The 25,504-nt window shown below is 45.5% G+C and overlaps 2 protein-coding genes across 2 annotated transcripts in view; both read right to left on the reverse strand.

Annotated features, from left to right (window-relative positions):
- Positions 1–14,472: 14,472 nt before the first annotated feature.
- On the reverse strand, positions 14,473–16,194 carry LOC127911127 (uncharacterized). The gene has a single exon (XM_052477388.1). It carries the CDS (start codon positions 16,192–16,194, stop codon positions 14,473–14,475), a length of 1,722 nt encoding a protein of 573 aa, XP_052333348.1.
- A 1,121-nt stretch (positions 16,195–17,315) lies between these two features.
- Positions 17,316–25,504, reverse strand: part of LOC118379786 (acetyl-coenzyme A synthetase, cytoplasmic-like) — a 56,434-nt gene continuing 48,245 nt past the window's right edge. The window contains exons 18-19 of the mRNA XM_052475939.1: positions 19,104–19,178; positions 17,316–19,000 (exon numbers count right to left, since the gene is read on the reverse strand). Of these exons, the coding sequence (XP_052331899.1) occupies positions 18,873–19,000; positions 19,104–19,178 (203 nt within the window). The 3' untranslated portion in view covers positions 17,316–18,872. The remainder of the gene's footprint in view (positions 19,001–19,103; positions 19,179–25,504) is intronic.

The following is a 25,504-nucleotide window of genomic DNA, read 5'->3' on the forward strand; positions in this document are numbered from 1 at the left end:
CAACCTGTTCCATAATCAAGACCTCTACAAATACTCAGCCCTGCCACTTCCACGCTGCCAGATCGTAGCCTCTACTCAGTCAGTCCGTATTTCTAGCTGTTTGTTCCTAGCCTCACGCTGCTTTTTCTCTCCGCTACAGTCCCGCCTGCTCTGACTCCGGGACCTGTCTCCAGTCCCTCGTCTCCTCAGTCCTGCTTCCCTGGCCTGGATCCCTGCTCTACTGCTTCATTGGATTCTTCTCCAGACCTGCTTCCTAATCTCCTTGCCCTCAGCCTCATTCCGGATTCCCAACTACCCACCCCATCTCCTCTCCCGCTTTTCAATAAATACATTGGTTATCAATCCTTGCGTCTGAGTCTGAGTGCATTTGGGTTCAGCTGCTCCGCCCCGCGTAACAGCAGTTATAGTAGACAAACCATAGCATTGCATAGGTCAGAGGGGCCACACAGAGGATAAAAAGATTGTCTCTGAAGTCAAATCCTCTTGTTACGTCATACGTGTGTCTCTGTCTCTACCATTAATCCAGAACAGAGAGAGTAGAGAGGAGAGAGAGAGAGAGAGAGAGGTGGAGAGAGGGAGAGGGAGAGAGAGAGGGAGGGAGGTGAAGAAGGAAGAGAGGGATGACAGTGAAGGCTTCAGGGGTGACCCTTTCTGGAGCTATTGGTGTTAATAATGAATGAGGCTCCAGATGGACACAGGAGGATGCTGATGGATACAGAGAGGAGGAGAGAGGAGGGGAGGAGGAGAGGAGGAGAGAGGAGGAGTGGAGAAAGAGATTAGAGACGACGAGGAGGAGGAGAGAGGAGACGAGGAGGAGATTACAGAGGAGGAAATGAGGAGATAAGAGGAGTGGAGGAGGAGATTAGAGAGGAGTGGAGGAGGAGATGAGAGTGGAGGAGGAGATTAGAGAGGAGAAGAGAGGAGTGGAGGAGGAGATTAGAGATGAGGAGTGGAGGAGGAGATTAGAGAGGAGGAGGAGATAAGAGAGGAGGAGAGGAGTGGAGGAGATAAGAGAGGAGGAGGAGATAAGAGAGGAGGAGAGGAGTGGAGGAGATAAGAGAGGAGTGGAGGAGATAAGAGAGGAGTGGAGGAGGAGATTAGAGAGGAGGAGGAGATAAGAGAGGAGGAGAGGAGTGGAGGAGATAAGAGAGGAGTGGAGGAGATAAGAGGAGTGGAGGAGGAGATTAGAGAGGAGGAGGAGATAAGAGAGGAGGAGAGGAGTGGAGGAGATAAGAGGAGGAGGAGTGGAGGAGGAGATAAGAGGAGTGGAGGAGGAGAGAGATGGATACAGAGATGATGGATACAGAGAGATGATGAGAGAGGGAGGGAAAGTGAGGAGCGAGAGGCGGGAGAGAGGAGACGGAGGGAAAGTGAGGAGCGAGAGGGGGGAGAGAGGAGACGGAGGGAAAGTGAGGAGCGAGAGGGGGGAAAAGTGATGCCGAGAGAGGGGGAGAGGAGACGGAGAGAGAGGGAGGGAAAGTGAGGAGCGAGAGAGGGGGAGAGGAGACGGAGAGAGAGGGAGAAACCTCCACTACAGGAGGCAATGAAGGGAGGAGGGAGGAGAAAAAGACGGGCAACCACTAAATAATTCACACAAACAGCAGTGAATCTGTTCAGAGAGTGAAAGGGAGGAAGAGGTTGAGGGACACCTCAGACTACTGTCCATCTGTCTGTTCCACTTCATTGATTTGACATCAATTAAAGAGTAACAGGACAGGGAATATGCCAGGAGAGAAGTGGAAGTTGCCCCACAAGATGATATATAGGAGGTTGTTTCCTATGCATTTTCTATTTATTATGGATCCCCATAAGTTCCTGCCAAGGCAGCAGCTACTCTTCCCGGGGTTTATTATGGATCCCCATTAGTTCCTGTCAAAGCAGCAGCTACTCTTCCTGGGGTTTATTATGGATCCCCATTAGTTCCTGTCAAGGCAGCAGCTACTCTTCCTGGGGTTTATTATGGATCCCCATTAGTTCCTGTCAAGGCAGCAGCTACTCTTCCCGGGGTTTATTATGGATCCCCATTAGTTACTGTCAAGACAGCAGCTACTGTTCCTGGGGTTTATATGGATCCCCACTCGTTCCTGTCAAGGCAGCAGCTACTCGTCCTGGGGTTTATTATGGATCCCCATTAGTTCCTGTCAAGGCAGCAGCTACTCTTCCTGGGGTTTATTATGGATCCCCATTAGTTCCTGTCAAGACAGCAGCTACTCTTCCTGGGGTTTATTATGGATCCCCATTAGTTCCTACCAAGGCAGCAGCTACTCTTCCTGGGGGTTTATATGGATCCCCACTCGTTCCTGTCAAGGCAGCAGCTACTCGTCCTGGGGTTTATTATGGATCCCCATTAGTTCCTGTCAAGGCAGCAGCTACTCTTCCTGGGAACCAGCTAAATTAAGGCAGTTATATATATATACATTTTTTAAAACATTACAATACATTCATAGCAGATTTCACAACACAGTCAGTGTGTTCCCTCAGGCCCCTACTCCACTACCACATATCTACAACACTAAATCCATGTGTAGGTGTGTGTGTGTATGTTACCATTTGTTTGTAAAAGCGTGTCTGTGTCTAAGTTTGTGTCTCTTTATAGTCCCTGCTGTTCCATTAGGTGTATGTTTACCTGTTTTTTAATCTGATTCTACTGCTTGCATCAGTTACCTGATGTGGAATAGAGTTCCATGTAGTCATGGCTCTATGTAGTACTGTGGAATAGAGTTCCATGTAGTCATGGCTCTATGTAGTACTGTGGAATAGAGTTCCATGTAGTCATGGCTCTATGTAGTACTGTGCGCCTCCCATAGTCTGTTCTGGACTTGGGGACTGTGAAGAGACCTCTGGTGGCATGTCTTGTGGGGTATGCATGGATGTCTGATCTGTGTGCCAGCAGTTTAAACAGACATCTCGGTACATTCAACATATCAATACCTCTCATAAATATAACGCAGTGATGAAGTCAATCTCTCCTCCATTTTGAGCCAGGAGAGATTGACGTGCATATTATTAATATTAGCTCTCTGTACATCCAAGGACCTGCTGTGGTGCTCAGTTCTTCAGCTCTGTTCTCAGCCAGACGTGCTGTCCTGTTCTGAGCCAATTGCAATTTTCCTAAGTCCTTCTTTGTGGCACCTGACCACACGACTGCACAGTGGGTCAGGTGAGACAAAACTAGGGCCTGTAGGACCTGCCTTGTTGATAGTGTTGTTATGAAGGTAGAAACTAGGGCCTGTAGGACCTGCCTTGTTGATAGTGTTGTTAAGAAGGTAGAAACTAGGACCTGTAGGACCTGCCTTGTTGATAGTGTTGTTAAGAAGGTAGAAACTAGGGCCTGTAGGACCTGCCTTGTTGATAGTGTTGTTATGAAGGTAGAAACTAGGGCCTGTAGGACCTGCCTTGTTGATAGTGTTGTTAAGAAGGTAGAAACTAGGGCCTGTAGGACCTGCCTTGTTGATAGTGTTGTTATGAAGGTAGAAACTAGGGCCTGTAGGACCTGCCTTGTTGATAGTGTTGTTAAGAAGGTAGAAACTAGGGCCTGTAGGACCTGCCTTGTTGATAGTGTTGTTAAGAAGGTAGAAACTAGGGCCTGTAGGACCTGCCTTGTTGATAGTGTTGTTAAGAAGGTAGAAACTAGGGCCTGTAGGACCTGCCTTGTTGATAGTGTTGTTAAGAAGGTAGAAACTAGGGCCTGTAGGACCTGCCTTGTTGATAGTGTTGTTATGAAGGTAGAAACTAGGGCCTGTAGGACCTGCCTTGTTGATAGTGTTGTTAAGAAGGTAGAAACTAGGGCCTGTAGGACCTGCCTTGTTGATAGTGTTGTTAAGAAGGTAGAAACTAGGGCCTGTAGGACCTGCCTTGTTGATAGTGTTGTTAAGAAGGTAGAAACTAGGGCCTGTAGGACCTGCCTTGTTGATAGTGTTGTTAAGAAGGTAGAAACTAGGGCCTGTGGGACCTGCCTTGTTGATAGTGTTGTTAAGAAGGTAGAGCAGTGCTTTATTATGGACAGACCTCTCCCCATCTTAGCTACTGTTGTATCAATATGTTGACCATGACAGTTTACAATCCAGGGTTTCTCCAAGGTGTTTAGTCACCTCAACTTGCTCAATTTCCACATTGTTTATTACAATATTTAGTTGAGGTTTAGAGTTTAGTGAATGATTTCTCCCAAATACATTGCTTTTAGTTTTGGGGATATTTAAGACTAACTTATTCCTTGCCACCCATTCTGAAACTAACTCATTTCAGTCGCTGTAGTAGCTGACGTGTATAGTGTTGAGTCATCCACATACATAGACACACTGGCTTTATTCAAGGCCAGTGGCATGTTGTTAGTAAAGATGGAAAAATAGTAAGGGGCCTAGACAGCTGCCCTGGGGAATTCCTGATTCAACCTGGATTATGTTGGAGAGGCTTCCATTAAAGAACACCCTCTGTGTTCTGTTTGGCAGGTAACTCTTCATCCACAATTTAACAGGGGTTGTAAAGCAATAACACATGTGTTTTTACAGCAGCAGACTATGATCGATAATGTCAAAAGCTGCACGGAAGTCTAACAAAAACATCCCCCACAATCTTTTTATCAGCAATTTCTCTCAGCCAATCATCAGTCATTTGTATAAGTGCTGTGCTTGTTGAATGTCCTTCCCTAGAAGTATGCAGGAAGTCTGTTGTCAATTTGTTTACTGTATCTGTAGATAAACTTGGAATGTACGTTTGTTCGATTCAGCGTTTGTTCGATTCAGAGTTTGTTCGATTCAGAGTTTGTTCGATTCAGAGTTTGTTCGATTCAGAGTTTGTTCGATTCAGAGTTTGTTCGATTCAGAGTTTGTTCGATTCAGAGTTTGTTCGATTCAGAGTTTGTTCGATTCAGAGTTTGTTCGATTCAGAGTTTGTTCGATTCAGAGTTTGTTCGATTCAGAGTTTGTTCGATTCAGAGTTTGTTCGATTCAGAGTTTGTTCGATTCAGAGTTTGTTCGATTCAGAGTTTGTTCGATTCAGAGTTTGTTCGATTCAGAGTTTGTTGCTGGCATGTCATCCAATTTTTAAAAATCCTTAAAGTAGTTGGTCATCAGTTGGTTTTGTGATGAATGAGTTATCTGAATTAATGAATGATGGAGTTTGCCTTTTTTACTCCCCAAAATGTAATTCAAGGTTATTTTATTGAAGGTGCTCCAAAGCTTTTATTATCCTTCTTTATGTCATTTATCTTTGTTTCATAGAGTAGATTCTTCTTCTTTTTATTCAGTTTAGTCATGTGATTACTCAATTTGCAGTACATTTGCTAATCGGTTGTACAACCAGACTTATTTGTCATCTGTTATGCCTCATCCCTATCAACCATACAATTGTTAAATTCCTCATTAATCCATATGGATTTACCAGTTGTTACAGTCATTTTCTTAATAGGTCGATGCTTATTTGTAACTGGAATAAGCAATTACATAAATGTGTCGAGTGGTTGCTCCTCGTTACACACCACAGACCAGCAGCGTCTGGTTGCTCCTCATTACACACCACAGACCAGCAGCGTCTGGTTGCTCCTCGTTACACACCACAGACCAGCAGCGTCTGGTTGCTCCTCATTACACACCACAGACCAGCAGCGTCTGGTTGCTCCTCATTACACACCACAGACCAGCAGCGTCTGGTTGCTCCTCATTACACACCACAGACCAGCAGCGTCTGGTTGCTCCTCATTACACACCACAGACCAGCAGCGTCTGGTTGCTCCTCATTACACACCACAGACCAGCAGCGTCTGGTTGCTCCTCATTACACACCACAGACCAGCAGCGTCTGGTTGCTCCTCATTACACACCACAGACCAGCAGCGTCTGGTTGCTCCTCATTACACACCACAGACCAGCAGCGTCTGGTTGCTCCTCATTACACACCACAGACCAGCAGCGTCTGGTTGCTCCTCATTACACACCACAGACCAGCAGCGTCTGGTTGCTCCTCATTACACACCACAGACCAGCAGCGTCTGGTTGCTCCTCATTACACACCACAGACCAGCAGCGTCTGGTTGCTCCTCATTACACACCACAGACCAGCAGCGTCTGGTTGCTCCTCATTACACACCACAGACCAGCAGCGTCTGGTTGCTCCTCGTTACACACCACAGACCAGCAGCGTCTGGTTGCTCCTCGTTACACACCACAGACCAGCAGCGTCTGGTTGCTCCTCGTTACACACCACAGACCAGCAGCGTCTGGTTGCTCCTCATTACACACCACAGACCAGCAGCGTCTGGTTGCTCCTCATTACACACCACAGACCAGCAGCGTCTGGTTGCTCCTCATTACACACCACAGACCAGCAGCGTCTGGTTGCTCCTCGTTACACACCACAGACCAGCAGCGTCTGGTTGCTCCTCATTACACACCACAGACCAGCAGCGTCTGGTTGCTCCTCATTACACACCACAGACCAGCAGCGTCTGGTTGCTCCTCATTACACACCACAGACCAGCAGCGTCTGGTTGCTCCTCATTACACACCACAGACCAGCAGCGTCTGGTTGCTCCTCATTACACACCACAGACCAGCAGCGTCTGGTTGCTCCTCATTACACACCACAGACCAGCAGCGTCTGGTTGCTCCTCATTACACACCACAGACCAGCAGCGTCTGGTTGCTCCTCATTACACACCACAGACCAGCAGCGTCTGGTTGCTCCTCATTACACACCACAGACCAGCAGCGTCTGGTTGCTCCTCATTACACACCACAGACCAGCAGCGTCTGGTTGCTCCTCATTACACACCACAGACCAGCAGCGTCTGGTTGCTCCTCATTACACACCACAGACCAGCAGCGTCTGGTTGCTCCTCATTACACACCACAGACCAGCAGCGTCTGGTTGCTCCTCATTACACACCACAGACCAGCAGCGTCTGGTTGCTCCTCATTACACACCACAGACCAGCAGCGTCTGGTTGCTCCTCATTACACACCACAGACCAGCAGCGTCTGGTTGCTCCTCATTACACACCACAGACCAGCAGCGTCTGGTTGCTCCTCATTACACACCACAGACCAGCAGCGTCTGGTTGCGCCTCATTACACACCACAGACCAGCAGCGTCTGGTTGTTCCTCATTACACACCACAGACCAGCAGCGTCTGGTTGCTCCTCATGACACACCACAGACCAGCAGCGTCTGGTTGCTCCTCATTACACACCACAGACCAGCAGCGTCTGGTTGCTCCTCATTACACACCACAGACCAGCAGCGTCTGGTTGCTCCTCATGACACACCACAGACCAGCAGCATCTGGTTGCTCCTCATTACACACCACAGACCAGCAGCGTCTGGTTGCTCCTCATTACACACCACAGACCAGCAGCATCTGGTTGCTCCTCATTACACACCACAGACCAGCAGCATCTGGTTGCTCCTCATTACACACCACAGACCAGCAGCGTCTGGTTGCTCCTCATTACAGACCACAGACCAGCAGCGTCTGGTTGCTCCTCATTACACACCACAGACCGGCAGCGTCTGGTTGCTCCTCATTACACACCACAGACCAGCAGCATCTGGTTGCTCCTCATTACACACCACAGACCAACAAATATTCTTTACATCACCAACAATTGTGTAACAACATGAGTCAATTGATATGATCCCAGAAATTACATGGTGTCTGATAATACCATAGAGTCCCTTTAATGAAATGATCAAAAAGACACCCCAAAGTGAATTAGGCCCCTTCGTTGTCGTCTCTCAATAGACTGGGTGTTATTAACTATTCAGGGAATTAGAAGGCTCGTTGTCGTCTCTCAATAGACTGGGTGTTATTAACTATTCAGGGAATTAGAAGGCTCGTTGTCGTCTCTCAATAGACTGGGTGTTATTAACTATTCAGGGAATTAGAAGGCTCGTTGTCGTCTCTCAATAGACTGGGTGTTATTAACTATTCAGGGAATTAGAAGGCTCGTTGTCGTCTCTTAATACTAAGTTAAGTTATAACTCTTCATACTAACACACACACTCTTGAAATCAAAATCTGTCATTCATTCTCTCTCTCTCCTAGTTTAGTGGTCCTTCTGTAGCTCAGTTGGTAGAGCATGGCGCTTGTAACGCCAGGGTAGTGGGTTCGATTCCCGGGACCACCCATACGTAGAATGTATGCACACATGACTGTAAGTCGCTTTGGATAAAAGCGTCTGCTAAATGGCATATATTATTATATTAGTGGGGATGCTGAAGTGTGGTTCCTCAGTTTTTACAGGTAGTATTTAATGAAAGGGTATCATTCCAAAACACTATATATACTTTTTCTGAAATGTTGGTAAATTAGCTTTCAGCGTTTGAACTCAGGGTCGGCAGGGTAGCCTAGTGGTTAGAGCATTTGACTTGTAACCCGGAAGGTTGCAAGTTCAAACACCCGAGCTGACAAGGTACAAATCTGTCGTTCTGCCCCTGAACAGGCAGTTAACCCACTGTTCCTAGGCCATCATTGAAAATAATAATTTGTTCTTAACTGACTTGCCTGGTTAAATAAAGGCAAAATAAATAAAAGTTGAAATGTGATTATGATAAATGTTTGATTTACCGGAACAACAAGTCAACGACAGCGCTTATAAAAAAAAAAATTGTCCCAGGGATGCATCCCAAATGGCACCCTATGCCCTATGTAGTGCACAACTTTAAACCAGAGCCCTATGACACCCTATTCCCTATGTAGTGCACTACTTTTGACAAGGGCCCGTATGCCAATAGCCCCAGGTCCAGTGTTGTAGTGGAAGTAGTGTGTTGACAAGAGTAATTTGATTGAGATGGATCAACACTCTCTGAGGTAATGTCGTAGCCCATAGACAGGAGATCAACACTCCCTGAGGTAATGTCGTAGCCCGTAGACAGGAGATCAACACTCCCTGGGGTAATGTCGTAGCCTGTAGCCGGGCTAATCAACACTCCCTGGGGTAATGTCGTAGCCCGTAGACAGGAGATCAACACTCTCTGAGGTAATGTCGTAGCCCGTAGACAGGAGATCAACACTCTCTGAGGTAATGTCGTAGCCCGTAGACAGGAGATCAACACTCCCTGGGGTAATGTCGTAGCCCGTAGACAGGAGATCAACACTCTCTGGGGTAATGTCGTAGCCCGCAGCCGGGCTAATCAACACTCCCTGGGGTAATGTCGTAGCCCGTAGACAGGAGATCAACACTCTCTGAGGTAATGTCGTAGCCCGTAGACAGGAGATCAACACTCCCTGGGGTAATGTCGTAGCCCATAGACAGGAGATCAACACTCCCTGGGGTAATGTCGTAGACCGTAGACAGGAGATCAACACTCCCTGGGGTAATGTCGTAGCCCATAGACAGGAGATCAACACTCCCTGGGGTAATGTCGTAGCCCGTAGACAGGAGATCAACACTCCCTGAGGTAATGTCGTAGCCCGTAGACAGGAGATCAACACTCCCTGGGGTAATGTCGTAGCCCGTAGACAGGAGATCAACAGCTGAGGTGTGTGATGAACATGGTCAGAAGTAAATACTACACCCACAAATGGTAGAATGATATGATTTGGGCTGGTGATAACTCTGTGGATGTCCTATGAATTGTGTATGGGGCTTTCACCTTGCCTGCCGTTTCATTTGATGGGGGATTTAACAGGTAGTATTTAATGAAAGAGTTTCATTCCAAAACGCTATATATACTTTTTTCTGAAATGTTGGTAAATTAGCTTTCAGTGTTTGAATAAATTATGAAAGAGATTGGTGTGGTTTGTTTTGCAAAATGCTTCCTATCCAACACATTCTCAGATGAAATAAGTAGAACTGCTCGGTTTTACACAGTCAATTATACATTTGTGACATCAATATTATTATTTATTTTAAATCTATACAGTAATATGAGATCTGTTTGTAAAACATTTGACAATTGACATTTTAGTAATTTTGAAAATGCTTTTATCCAAATCAAATTGTATTGGTAGCATTCACATATTTAACCTGTCTGGGAACCCCGTTCCGCTAGCAGAACCCTCGCCAACAGCCAATGAAATTGCAGGGCGCCAAATACAAATCAACAGAAATCTCATAAATCAAAATCAAAAGTATTATACATACAAGTATTAGGCACCATTTTATAGATGAAATTCTCGTTAATCCAGCCACCGTGTCTGATTTCAAAAATGCTTTACAGCGAAAGCTCCACAAACGATTATGTTAGGTCACCACCAAGTCACAGAAAAACCAAACCATTTTTCAGCCAAAGAGAGGAGTAACAAAAATCACAAATAGAGATAAAATGAATCACTAACCTTTGATGATCTTCATCGGATGACACTCATAGGACTTCATGTTACACAATACAAGTATGTTTTGTTCTATAAAGTGCATATTTATATCCAAAAATCTAATTTTACATTGGCGTGTTATATTCAGTAGTTTCCAAAACATCTGGTGATTTTTGCAGAGAGCCACATCAATTCACAGAAATACTCATTATAAATGTTGATGAAAATTCAAGTGTTATGCATGGAACTTTAGATAAACTTCTCCTTAACTAGCTAGGGAGTTTTATTCCTCTGCTGGTAGCGTGACTACAGCTCAAGCTCATTACCATAACGCAACGTTAGCGATTTCTAAAAATCGCAAATGAAATGAAATAAATATGCCTGCTCTCAAGCTTATCCTTTTCTTAACAATCCTGTCGTCTCAGATTTTCAAAATATGCTTTAGAACCAGAGAAAATCAATAATTTGTGTAAGAGTGGTGATAGCTAGCTTAGCATTTAGCGTTAGCATTTAGCACGCAACATATTCACAAAAACCAGCAAAGGGGTCAAATAAAATAATTTACCTTTGAAGAACTTCAGATGTTTCAATGAGGAGACTCTCAGTTACATAGCAGATGTCCAGTTTTTCCTGATACAGAGTCAATGTGTACCCCTGTATATAGCCTCCACATTGACTCTGTACCGTAACACACTGTATATAGCCTCCACATTGACTCTGTACCGGTACACCCTGTATATAGCCTCCACATTGACTCAGTACCGGTACACCCTGTATATAGCCTCCACATTGACTCTGTACCGTAACACACTGTATGGAGCCTCCACATTGACTCTGTACCGGTACACCCTGTATATAGCCTCCACATTGACTCTGTACCGTAACACACTGTATATAGCCTCCACATTGACTCTGTACTGGTACACCCTGTATATAGCCTCCACATTGACTCTGTACCGTAACACACTGTATGGAGCCTCCACATTGACTCTGTACCGGTACACCCTGTATATAGCCTCCACATTGACTCTGTACCGGTACACCCTGTATGGAGCCTCCACATTGACTCTGTACCGGTACACCCTGTATATAGCCTCCACATGGACTCTGTACCGGTACACTTTGTATATAGCCTCCACATTGACTCTGTACCGGTACCCCTGTATATAGCCTCCACATTGACTCTGTACCGGTACCCCTGTATATAGCCTCCACATTGACTCTGTACCGTAATACCCTGTATATAGCCTCCACACTGACTCTGTACCGTAACACCCTGTATATAGCCTCCACATTGACTCTGTACCGTAATACCCTGTATATAGCCTCCACATTGACTCTGTACCGTAACACCCTGTATATAGCCTCCACATTGACTCTGTACCGGTACCCCCTGTATATAGCCTCCACATTGACTCTGTACCGGTACCCTCTGTATATAGCCTCCACATTGACTCTGTACCGTAATACCCTGTATATAGCCTCCACATTGACTCTGTACCGGTACCCCTGTATATAGCCTCCACATTGACTCTGTACCGTAATACCCTGTATATAGCCTCCACATTGACTCTGTACCGTAATACCCTGTATATAGCCTCCACATTGACTCTGTACCGTAATACCCTGTATATAGCCTCCACATTGACTCTGTACCGTAACACCCTGTATATAGCCTCCACATTGACTCTGTACCGTAATACCCTGTATATAGCCTCCACATTGACTCTGTACCGTAATACCCTGTATATAGCCTCCACATTGACTCTGTACCGTAACACCCTGTATATAGCCTCCACATTGACTCTGTACCGTAACACCCTGTATATAGCCTCCACATTGACTCTGTACCATAACACCCTGTATATAGCCTCCACATTGACTCTGTACCAGTACACCCTGTATATAGCCTCCACATTGACTCTGTACCGTAATACCCTGTGTATAGCCTCCACATTGACTCTGTACCGTAATACCCTGTATATAGCCTCCACATTGACTCTGTACCGTAATACCCTGTATATAGCCTCCACATTGACTCTGTACCGTAATACCCTGTATATAGCCTCCACATTGACTCTGTACCGTAATACCCTGTATATAGCCTCCACATTGACTCTGTACCGTAATACCCTGTATATAGCCTCCACATTGACTCTGTACCGTAATACCCTGTATATAGCCTCCACATTGACTCTGTACCGTAATACCCTGTATATAGCCTCCACATTGACTCTGTACCGTAATACCCTGTATATAGCCTCCACATTGTTATTTACTGCTGCTCTTTAATTATTTGTTATTCTTATCTCTTTATTTTTTTAAGGTATTTTCTTAAAACTGCATTGTTGGTTAAGGGCTTGTAAGTCAGCATTTCACTGTAAGGTGAAATTGTATTCTACACCTGTTGTATATTCGGCGTATGTGACAAATACAATTTGATTTGATTTTATAAAAATGTTTTCATTGAGTTTAGAAACATAATTACATACTTCATTCAGTTGTGGCTTGTTAGCTCTGACAAAGACTTCCTCTGACAAAGACTTCCTCTGACAAAGACTTCCTCTGACAAAGACTTCCTCTGACAAAGACTTGGGTTTAATGACCAACACTGAGTAATGGCCCTCAAGCTGTGGGTTTAATGACCAACACTGAGTAATGGCCCTCAAGCTGTGGGTTTAATGACCAACACTGAGTAATGGCCCTCAAGCTGTGGGTTTAATGACCAACACTGAGTAATGGCCCTCAAGCTGTGGGTTTAATGACCAACACTGAGTAACGGCCCTCAAGCTGTGGGTTTAATGACCAACACTGAGTAACGGCCCTCAAGCTGTGGGTTTAATGACCAACACTGAGTAACGGCCCTCAAGCTGTGGGTTTAATGACCAACACTGAGTAATGGCCCTCAAGCTGTGGGTTTAATGACCAACACTGAGTAATGGCCCTCAAGCTGTGGGTTTAATGACTAACACTGAGTAATGGCCCTCAAGCTGTGGGTTTAATGACCAACACTGAGTAATGGCCCTCAAGCTGTTAGATGTGGATTATACGCAGCTTTCCCCAAACTACAATCCTCGGGACTCCAAGAGGTGCACGTTGGAGGTGCCCTAACACTACACAGCTGATGCAAATGATTAAAGCTTGATAGGTAGTTGGCTGTGTGGTGCTAGGACATAAACCAATAACGTACACACCTTGGAGTCCAGAGGACAACGTTTGGGAAACACTGGATTACAGGCAGATACTCTGCCTGAGCTCTCTGCCCGAGCTCTCTGCCCCAGCTCTCTGCCCGAGCTCTCTGCCCCAGCTCTCTGCCCCAGCTCTCTGCCCCAGCTCTCTGCCCCAGCTCTCTGCCCCAGCTCTCTGCCCCAGCTCTCTGCCCCAGCTCTCTGCCCGAGCTCTCTGCCCCAGCTCTCTGCCCCAGCTCTCTGCCCCAGCTCTCTGCCCCAGCTCTCTGCACCAGCTCTCTGCACCAGCTCTCTGCCCCAGCTCTCTGCCCCAGCTCTTTACACCAGCTCTCTGGCCCAGCTCTTTACACCAGTTCTCTGCACCAGCTCTCTGCCCCAGCTCTCTGCCCCAGCTCTTTACACCAGCTCTCTGCCCCAGCTCTCTGCCCAATCTCTCTGCCCCAGCTCTTTACACCAGCTCTCTGCCCCAGCTCTCTGCCCCAGCTCTCTGCACCAGCTCTTTACACCAGCTCTCTGCCCCAGCTCTCTGCACCAGCTCTCTGCCCCAGCTCTCTGCCCCCACTCTCTGCCCCAGCTCTTTACACCAGCTCTCTGCCCCAGCTCTCTGCACCAGCTCTCTACCCCCACTCTCTGCCCCAGCTCTTTACACTATCTCTCTGCCCCAGCTCTCTGCACCAGTTCTCTGCCCCAGCTCTTTACACTATCTCTCTGCCCCAGCTCTCTGCCCCAGCTCTCCGCACCAGCTCTCTGCCCCAACTCTTTACACCAGCTCTCTGATACGACTCTTTTAGGCTGCTCAATTATTGAAGGTGGGTTACTGCCATCTGCTGGATAGGGCTGAGTGACTGGACTAGGTGAATGGTCTGGATAGGGCTGAGTGACTGGACTGGGTGAATGGTCTGGATAGAGCTGAGGGGGGTTCACCCAGGGCGCCATACAAGCTAGAACTGCCACATACGCTTGAAACAAATAGCCAAATGGAAAACTGCAGACAAAAATGCTTTCTGCTACCTAAGATCAGTGAAATGTAGGTTAAACTGGCAATGGAGTGAAGAGCAGAAATCTCATGAAGAACGCAGAGGGGGAGAATTCTGGCAGGGGGGAATTCTGGCAGGGGGAGAATTCTGGCAGGGGGGGATTCTGGCAGGGGGAATTCTGGCAGGGGGAATTCTGGCAGGGGGATTCTGGCAGGGGGATTCTGGCAGGGGGTTCTGGCAGGGGGGATTCTGGCAGGGGGGAATTCTGGCAGGGGGGATTCTGGCAGGGGGATTCTGGCAGGGGGGATTCTGGCAGGGGGATTCTGGCAGGGGGATTCTGGCAGGGGGAATTCTGGCAGGGGGAGAATTCTGGCAGAGGGGAGAATTCTGGCAGAGGGGGAGAATTCTGGCAGGGGGGAGAATTCTGGCAGGGGGGGAGAATTCTGGCAGGGGGAGAATTCTGGCAGGGGGAGAATTCTGGCAGGGGAGAATTCTGGCAGGGGGATTCTGGCAGGGGGAGAATTCTGGCAGGGGGAATTCTGGCAGAGGGGGAGAATTCTGGCAGAGGGGGAGAATTCTGGCAGGGGGAGAATTCTGGCAGGGGGAATTCTGGCAGGGGGGAATTCTGGCAGGGGGATTCTGGCAGGGGGAGAATTCTGGCAGGGGGGATTCTGGCAGGGGGGAATTCTGGCAGGGGGGAGAATTCTGGCAGAGGGGGGGAGAATTCTGGCAGGGGGGGAGAATTCTGGCAGGGGGATTCTGGCAGGGGGAGAATTCTGGCAGGGGGAATTCTGGCAGGGGGAGAATTCTGGCAGGGGGACTCTGGCAGGGGGAGAATTCTGGCAGGGGGATTCTGGCAGGGGGAGAATTCTGGCAGGGGGGTTCTGGCAGGGGGAGAATTCTGGCAGGGGGGGAATTCTGGCAGAGGGGAGAATTCTGGCAGAGGGGGAGAATTCTGGCAGGGGGAGAATTCTGGCAGGGGGAATTCTGGCAGGGGGAATTCTGGCAGGGGGAATTCTGGCAGGGGGAGAATTCTGGCAGGGGGGAATTCTGGCAGGGGGAGAATTCTGGCAGGGGGAGAATTCTGGCAGGGGGATTCTGGCAGGGGGATTCTGGCAGGGGGGAATTCTGGCAGGGGGAGAATTCTGGCAGGGGGGATTCTGGCAGGGGGAATTCTGGCAGGGGGTGGATTCTGGCAGGGGGAGAATTCTGGCAGGGGGATTCTGGCAGGGGGAATTCTGGCAGGGGGAGAATTCTGGCAGGGGGAGAATTCTGGCAGGGGGAATTCTGGCAGGGGGAAGAATTCTGGCAGGGGGAATTCTGGCAGGGGGGAGAATTCTGGCAGGGGGGATTCTGGCAGGGGGAATTCTGGCAGGGGGAATTCTGGCAGAGGGGAGAATTCTGGCAGGGGGGATTCTGGCAGGGGGGAATTCTGGCAGGGGGGGGAATTCTGGCAGGGGGGGGAATTCTGGCAGAGGGGGGAGAATTCTGGCAGGGGGAATTCTGGCAGGGGGAGGGAATTCTGGCAGAGGGGGAGAATTCTGGCAGGGGGAGAATTCTGGCAGGGGGGATTCTGGCAGAGGGGGAGAATTCTGGCAGGGGGAGAATTCTGGCAGGGGGAATTCTGGCAGAGGGGGAGAATTCTGGCAGAGGGGAGAATTCTGGCAGAGGGGGAGATTCTGGCAGGCGGGGGAGAATTCTGGCAGGGGGGGAGAATTCTGGCAGGGGGGGGAGAATTCTGGCACAACAGCAGAACTCCAAAGGAGCAGGTAGCCATTCCTCTTTTAGTATTATATCAAGATTTTTTTTAAATCTACCCTGACCAAAATATTATTGCAGATAGCTGTTACAAAAAAAAAGGTTTTTGTAAGAACAGGGAAACCTTTGGCTGTCACCTTTGAGGCAACTGTGATTGCCCTTCAAAACAGCAACAAGAAGAGAAACCTTGGCTGTAGTGTAAAATATTTTATATATTATATATTAATTGGAAAAGAACAGATCAAATATATTAAAAACACTTTTATTCTCAAGCCATAAAAAAAAAACATTTCTTAGAGCATGTGGACAGGACCCTTATAAAAAATAAATAAATTGGGGTTGTGTCCACACATCTTTCCGATGTTATTGGAAGTGAATGAATAAAATACATATGTATCCAAAAGTTACTTTTGTCTATAGCAACATAATTCAAGAAACGTTCTGAGCAAATACCACTGCTGACTTGCTTCTGAAGCTAAGCAGGGTTGGTCCTGGTCAGTCCCTCGAAAAAATATCCCAATGCCCAATGCTGGAAAAGCACAGGGAGAAAGAAGCCTTTGGTATAGGATAGAGGATTTTACAGCAAAGCACAGCGAAAAGCCTTTGGTATAGGATAGAGGATTTTACAGTAAAGCACAGCGAAAAGCCTTTGGTATAGGATAGAGGCTTTTACAGTAAAGCACAGCGAAAAGCCTTTGTTATAGGATAGAGGCTTTTACAGTAAAGCACAGCGAAAAGCCTTTGTTATAGGATAGAGGCTTTTACAGTAAACCACAGGGAAAAGCCTTTGCTGTAGGATAGAGGCTTTTACAGTAAAGCACAGGGGAAAGCCTTTGCTGTAGGATAGAGGCTTTTACAGTAAAGCACAGGGGAAAGCCTTTGCTGTAGGATAGAGGATTTTACAGTAAAGCACAGGGAGAAGCATTTGATGTAGGATAGAGGCTTTTACAGTAAAGCACAGGGGAAAGCCTTTGCTGTAGGATAGAGGATTTTACAGTAAAGCACAGCTCCTTTCTGATATGACTAGAGGGCGACTTTCTACATAGAATTACTTCACAAAAGGACATCTGAGGCTTGGAGACTTTCTGTCCTCTTCAAGTATTAACAAAACATTTAATAAATTAAAAGCAACAACCAAAATAAATTAAACAGTTTTATTCTCAAATCATAAAATCTCAAAGTTGAAATATACAAAGACGTCCAATCAAATACAAGCCATGTGATGGAAGAACTGTGCAAAGAGCTGACTGGTCTCCCTGGGAATAATGATCATGTGGTGGAAGAACTGTGCAGAGCTGACTGGTCTCCCTGGGAATAATTATCATGTGATGGAAGAACTGTGCAGAGCTGACTGGTCTCCCAGTCTCCCAGCTCTTTGAGCCCTTGGGATTGGCACTTGAATTGACTGTAATTCCCTTACATAGACAACATCGAAGTCAGTCGTTCCCATAAGATCTGATCTAGGATCTGTCCTCCAACCACTAATAATCCCCATCCTCCAAACAGACCACACAAAAATAATTTAAGGCTGATTCGGGATCAGCACTTAGGGACTGTGAATTAAATCTGCACCATCAGAAGGGACTGGAAGGGGGACTCTCTGGGTGTCTAACGTAGCTTCCTCACCTCAATCTTCCTAGAATGACGCTGAATAAGTGACAGAATGATAAGAAAGAAAATACCCCTCCACCATGTTTCCTGTTGTATATTATATATATTATTATATTTTTATTATTATTATTATTATTATATTATTATTATTATATTATATAACCTGTGTTTTCTGCAGAAAGCCCATTCCCGCCAACCACATTTATTTTTATGATGAGATACTAAAAAAAAATTACGGTTGAGATTGTAGAGCATGCTTCTTCATCCGTCTCTCTGCGGGGGTGATTTTCAGAGGTGGCACCACAGGAGGGTTTTTCCTAGTAATCAACAACTGTGATTGGCCAATAGAACCAACAGGGGCTGACTGTATGCACGGTTACACAGTGTGGGCCTTTTAACATCTGTAATTGAAAAGTGACTCATACACTATGTCATCACTATTGTGTTCATCGATTGATTTCAGTCAATCATTTTGGATTGATACGGTCTGGGTAGACGAGCCACCCGAAGTCGGAAAATGTAAAAATCTAATTTGATCACAGTCACATTTTCTCTTAACACAAATAAAGTAGGCCTATTTTAGGCTATAAATACAAAGCTTTGGCTATAAAAACACCACATTACCACTTCGTTTCACCTGGCCAGAAGAGACCAGAGTGCATAGGTTTCTCTAGGCCACCTGTAGCTGTTATCAGTAGACTACAGTTGATCAGACTGAAGCACGAGTTGACAAATCATAAAGGCAAATCATTCTAAACAACAGTAATCTTCAATGCTTTTGTGTCAATATTTTTTATTAAACTGAATTGAAAAGGTGTTGGGGTAAATGCCAGCTCGCCACACATCTGCCGACCACCCTGCTGTGCTGAACTCTGCAACGTGGATAGATACATACTGCTACAAATTAAGAAATATATCCTGTATGTTCTATTATTTAAAAAAACTCATTTTTTTTAAGAGTTGGTGGCAGGAATGAGCTTCCGTAGTTTTCAGATCGGTGTGGATGGAGAGGAAATGAGGAGACGAGGAGAGGAGATGAGGTGTCGAGGAGAGGAAGCTACTGTAGAGTGTTGACATGCAGCCCCCTCAAGAGGCCGTTTCACAGCGGTGGTTGAACAGGACCTCTACGACCTTGGGGTCAGCCATAGTTGAAAGGTCACCTAGATCCTTCTCGTTCCGGGCGATCTGCCTCAGGACCCGCCTCATGATCTTACCTGAGGATGAGATATTTTGTTAAATAAAAACAAAGATAATAAATAAAAATGTAAAAGACAAAATGTCCATAAAAGTATTGTGGTAGAATGAGGTAACACGTACCAGATCGTGTTTTAGGAAGTGCAGGAGCGTTCTGGATGAAGTCTGGGGTTGCGATCGGACCAATCTTCTCCCTCACTAACAAGACATGTTATGTTGTTGTGTTAAATCAAGAACCAACCTAAAAAAAACTCATGTTGTACTCCTGTTTACAGCAAATCAAATGTTACTGGTCACATACACATGGTTAGCAGATGTTATTGGTCACATACAGGTGTTCAGTGTTAGTTCTACAAGGGGTAGCCTGTAATCTACAAGGGGTAACCTGTAATCTAGTGTTAGTTCTACAAGGGGTAACCTGTAATCTAGTGTTAGTTCTACAAGGGGTAATCTGTAATCTACAAGGGATAACCTGTAATCTAGTGTTAGTTCTACAAGGGGTAACCTGTAATCTAGTGTTCGTTCTACAAGGGGTAACCTGTCATCTTGGGTTAGTTCTACAAGGGGTAATCTGTCATCTACAAGGGGTAACCTGTAATCTAGTGTTAGTTCTACAAGGGGTAACATGTAATCTAGTGTTAGTTCTACAAGGGGTAACCTGTAATCTAGTGTTAGTTCTACAAGGGGTAATCTGTAATCTAGTGTTAGTTCTACAAGGGGTAACCTGTAATCTAGTGTTAGTTCTACAAGGGGTAACCTGTAATCTAGTGTTAGTTCTACAAGGGGTAACCTGTAATCTAGTGTTAGTTCTACAAGGGGTAACCTGTAATCTAGTGTTAGTTCTACAAGGGGTAACCTGTAATCTAGTGTTAGTTCTACAAGGGGTAACCTGTAATCTAGTGTTAGTTCTACAAGGGGTAACCTGTAATCTTGGGTTAGTTCTACAAGGGGTAATCTGTAATCTACAAGGGGTAACCTTTAATCTAGTGTTAGTTCTACAAGGGGTAACCTGTAATCTAGTGTTAGTTCTACAAGGGGTAACCTGTAATCTAGTGTTAGTTCTACAAGGGGTAATCTGTAATCTACAAGGGATAACCTGTAATCTAGTGTTAGTTCTACAAGGGGTAACCTGTAATCTAGTGTTCGTTCTACAAGGGGTAACCTGTCATCTTGGGTTAGTTCTACAAGGGGTAATCTGTCATCTACAAGGGGTAACCTGTAATCTCGTGTTAGTTCTACAAGGGGTAACCTGTAATCTAGTGTTAGTTCTACAAGGGGTAACCTGTAATCTCGTGTTAGTTCTACAAGGGGTAACCTGTAATCTAGTGTTAGTTCTACAAGGGGTAACCTGTAATCTAGTGTTAGTTCTACAAGGGGTAACCTGTAATCTAGTGTTAGTTCTACAAGGGGTAACCTGTAATCTCGTGTTAGTTCTACAAGGGGTAACCTGTAATCTTGGGTTAGTTCTACAAGGGGTAATCTGTAATCTACAAGGGGTAACCTGTAATCTAGTGTTAGTTCTACAAGGGGTAACCTGTAATCTAGTGTTAGTTCTACAAGGGGTAATCTGTAATCTACAAGGGGTAACCTTTAATCTAGTGTTAGTTCTACAAGGGGTAACCTGTAATCTAGTGTTAGTTCTACAAGGTGTAACCTGTAATCTAGTGTTAGTTCTACAAGGGGTAACCTGTAATCTAGTGTTAGTTCTACAAGGGGTAACCTGTAATCTAGTGTTAGTTCTACAAGGGGTAATCTGTAATCTACAAGGGGTAACCTGTAATCTAGTGTTAGTTCTACAAGGGGTAACCTGTAATCTAGTGTTAGTTCTACAAGGGGTAATCTGTAATCTACAAGGGGTAACCTGTAATCTAGTGTTCGTTCTACAAGGGGTAACCTGTCATCTAGTGTTAGTTCTACAAGGGGTAACCTGTAATCTAGTGTTAGTTCTACAAGGGGTAACCTGTAATCTAATGTTAGTTCTACAAGAGGTAATCTGTAATCTACAAGGGATAACCTGTAATCTAGTGTTAGTTCTACAAGGGGTAACCTGTAATCTAGTGTTCGTTCTACAAGGGGTAACCTGTCATCTTGGGTTAGTTCTACAAGGGGTAATCTGTCATCTACAAGGGGTAACCTGTAATCTAGTGTTAGTTCTACAAGGGGTAACCTGTAATCTAGTGTTAGTTCTACAAGGGGTAACCTGTAATCTAGTGTTAGTTCTACAAGGGGTAACCTGTAATCTAGTGTTAGTTCTACAAGGGGTAACCTGTAATCTAGTGTTAGTTCTACAAGGGGTAACCTGTAATCTCGTGTTAGTTCTACAAGGGGTAACCTGTAATCTAGTGTTAGTTCTACAAGGGGTAACCTGTAATCTAGTGTTAGTTCTACAAGGGGTAACCTGTAATCTAGTGTTAGTTCTACAAGGGGTAACCTGTAATCTAGTGTTAGTTCTACAAGGGGTAACCTGTAATCTCGTGTTAGTTCTACAAGGGGTAACCTGTAATCTAGTGTTAGTTCTACAAGGGGTAACCTGTAATCTTGGGTTAGTTCTACAAGGGGTAATCTGTAATCTACAAGGGGTAACCTGTAATCTAGTGTTAGTTCTACAAGGGGTAATCTGTAATCTACAAGGGGTAACCTTTAATCTAGTGTTAGTTCTACAAGGGGTAACCTGTAATCTAGTGTTAGTTCTACAAGGGGTAACCTGTAATCTAGTGTTAGTTCTACAAGGGGTAACCTGTAATCTAGTGTTAGTTCTACAAGGGGTAATCTGTAATCTACAAGGGGTAACCTGTAATCTAGTGTTAGTTCTACAAGGGGTAACCTGTAATCTAGTGTTAGTTCTACAAGGGGTAATCTGTAATCTACAAGGGGTAACCTGTAATCTAGTGTTAGTTCTACAAGGGGTAACCTGTAATCTAGTGTTAGTTCTACAAGGGGTAATCTGTAATCTACAAGGGGTAACCTGTAATCTAGTGTTCGTTCTACAAGGGGTAACCTGTCATCTTGGGTTAGTTCTACAAGGGGTAATCTGTAATCTACAAGGGGTAACCTGTAATCTAGTGTTAGTTCTACAAGGGGTAACCTGTAATCTAGTGTTAGTTCTACAAGGGGTAATCCGTAATCTACAAGGGGTAACCTGTAATCTAGTGTTAGTTCTACAAGGGGGAACCTGTAATCTCGTGTTAGTTCTACAAGGGGTAACCTGTAATCTAGTGTTAGTTCTAGAAGGGGTAACCTGTAATTTTGGGTTAGTTCTACAAGGGGTAATCTGTAATCTACAAGGGGTAACCTGTAATCTAGTGTTAGTTCTACAAGGGGTAACCTGTAATCTACAAGGGGTAACCTGTAATCTAGTGTTAGTTCTACAAGGGGTAACCTGTAATCTAGTGTTGGTTCTACAAGGTGTAACCTGTAATCTAGTGTTAGTTCTACAAGGGGTAACCTGTAATCTAGTGTTAGTTCTACAAGGGGTAACCTGTAATCTAGTGTTAGTTCTACAAGGGGTAACCTGTAATCTACAAGGGGTAACCTGTAATCTAGTGTTAGTTCTACAAGGGGTACCCTGTAATCTAGTGTTAGTTCTACAAGGGGTAATCTGTCATCTACAAGGGGTAACCTGTCATCTAGTGTTAGTTCTACAAGGGGTAACCTGTAATCTAGTGTTAGTTCTACAAGGGGTAACCTGTAATCTAGTGTTAGTTCTACAAGGGGTAACCTGTAATCTTGGGTTAGTTCTACAAGGGGTAATCTGTAATCTACAAGGGGTAACCTGTAATCTAGTGCTAGTTCTACAACCTGTAATCTACAAGGGGTAACGTGTAATCTAGTGTTAGTTCTACAAGGTGTAACCTGTAATCTAGTGTTCGTTCTACAAGGGGTAACCTGTCATCTTGGGTTAGTTCTACAAGGGGTAATCTGCCATCTACAAGGGGTAACCTGTCATCTAGTGTTAGTTCTACAAGGGGTAACCTGTAATCTAGTGTTCGTTCTACAAGGGGTAACCTGTCATCTTGGGTTAGTTCTACAAGGGGTAATCTGTCATCTACAAGGGGTAACCTGTCATCTAGTGTTAGTTCTACAAGGGGTAACCTGTCATCTAGTGTTAGTTCTACAAGGGGTAACCTGTCATCTAGTGTTAGTTCTACAAGGGGTAACCTGTAATCTAGTGTTAGTTCTACAAGGGGTAACCTGTAATCTAGTGTTAGTTCTACAAGGGGTAACCTGTAATCTAGTGTTAGTTCTACAAGGGGTAACCTGTAATCTAGTGTTAGTTCTACAAGGGGTAACCTGTAATCTAGTGTTAGTTCTACAAGGGGTAACCTGTAATCTAGTGTTAGTTCTACAAGGGGTAACCTGTAATCTAGTGTTACTAAGGGGTAACCTGTAATCTAGTGTTAGTTCTACAAGGGGTAACCTGTAATCTACAAGGGGTAACCTGTAATCTAGTGTTAGTTCTAGTTCTACAAGGGGTAACCTGTAATCTCGTGTTAGTTCTACAAGGGATAACCTGTAATCTCGTGTTAGTTCTACAAGGGTAACCTGTAATCTAGTGTTAGTTCTACAAAGGGTAACCTGTAATCTAGTGTTAGTTCTACAAGGGATAACCTGTAATCTAGTTTTATTTTTATTTTTTATTTCACCTTTATTTAACCAGGTAGGCTAGTTGAGAACAAGTTCTCATTTGCAACTGCGACCTGGCCAAGATAAAGCATAGCAGTGTGAACAGACAACACAGAGTTACACATGGAGTAAACAATTAACAAGTCAATAACACAGTAGAAAAAAAGGGGAGTCTATATACATTGTGTGCAAAAGGCATGAGGAGGTAGGCGAATAATTACAATTTTGCAGATTAACACTGGAGTGATAAATGATCAGATGGTCATGTACAGGTAGAGATATTGGTGTGCAAAAGAGCAGAAAAGTAAATAAATAAAAACAGTATGGGGATGAGGTAGGTGAAAATGGGTGGGCTATTTACCAATAGACTATGTACAGCTGCAGCGATCGGTTAGCTGCTCAGATAGCAGATGTTTGAAGTTGGTGAGGGATATAAAAGTCTCCGACTTCAGCGATTTTTGCAATTCGTTCCAGTCACAGGCAGCAGAGTACTGGAATGAAAGGCGGCCAAATGAGGTGTTGGCTTTAGGGATGATCAGTGAGATACACCTGCTGGAGCGCGTGCTACGGATGGGTGTTGCCATCGTGACCAGTGAACTGAGATAAGGCGGAGCTTTACCTAGCATGGACTTGTAGATGACCTGGAGCCAGTGGGTCTGGCGACGAATATGTAGCGAGGGCCAGCCGACTAGGGCATACAAGTCGCAGTGGTGGGTGGTATAAGGTGATTTAGTGACAAAGCGGATGGCACTGTGATAAACTGCATCCAGTTTGCTGAGTAGAGTGTTGGAAGCAATTTTGTACATGACATCGCCGAAGTCGAGGATCGGTAGGATAGTAAGTTTGGCGGCGTGAGTGAAGGAGGCTTTGTTGCGGAATAGAAAGCCGACTCTTGATTTGATTTTCGATTGGAGATGTTTGATATGAGTCTGGAAGGAGAGTTTACAGTCTAGCCAGACACCTAGGTACTTACAGATGTCCACATATTCAAGGTCGGAACCATCCAGGGTGGTGATGCTAATCGGGCATGCGGGTGCAGGCAGAGATCGGTTGAAAAGCATGCATTTAGTTTTACTAGCGTTTAAGAGCAGTTGGAGGCCACGGAAGGAGTGTTGTATGGCATTGAAGCTCGTTTGGAGGTTGGATAGCACAGTGTCCAAGGACGGGCCGGAAGTATATAGAATGGTGTCGTCTGCGTAGAGGTGGATCAGGGAATCGCCCGCAGCAAGAGCAACATCATTGATATATACAGAGAAAAGAGTCGGCCCGAGAATTGAACCCTGTGGCACCCCCATAGAGACTGCCAGAGGACCGGACAACAGGCCCTCCGATTTGACACATTGAACTCTGTCTGCAAAGTAATTGGTGAACCAGGCAAGGCAGTCATCCGAAAAACCGAGGCTACTGAGTCTGCCGATAAGAATATGGTGATTGACAGAGTCAAAAGCCTTGGCAAGGTCGATGAAGACGGCTGCACAGTACTGTCTTTTATCGATGGCGGTTATGATATCGTTTAGTACCTTGAGTGTGGCTGAGGTGCACCCGTGACCGGCTCGGAAACCAGATTGCACAGCGGAGAAGGTACGGTGGGATTCGAGATGGTCAGTGACCTGTTTGTTGACTTGGCTTTCGAAGACCTTAGATAGGCAGGGCAGGATGGATATAGGTCTGTAACAGTTTGGGACAAGGGTGTCTCCCCCTTTGAAGAGGGGGATGACTGCGGCAGCTTTCCAATCCTTGGGGATCTCAGACGATATGAAAGAGAGGTTGAACAGGCTGGTAATAGGGGTTGCGACAATGGCGGCGGATAGTTTCAGAAATAGAGGGTCCAGATTGTCAAGCCCAGCTGATTTGTACGGGTACAGGTTTTGCAGCTCTTTCAGAACATCTGCTATCTGGAT

Source organism: Oncorhynchus keta, chromosome 23, assembly GCF_023373465.1.
Source record: "Oncorhynchus keta strain PuntledgeMale-10-30-2019 chromosome 23, Oket_V2, whole genome shotgun sequence".
NCBI lineage: Eukaryota > Metazoa > Chordata > Actinopteri > Salmoniformes > Salmonidae > Oncorhynchus > Oncorhynchus keta.

Bases quoted from the DNA above. Each gene is read 5' to 3' on its own strand.
- LOC127911127 (XM_052477388.1), bottom strand. From the start codon at position 16,194: ATGGCTACCTGCTCCTTTGGAGTTCTGCTGTTGTGCCAGAATTCTCCC.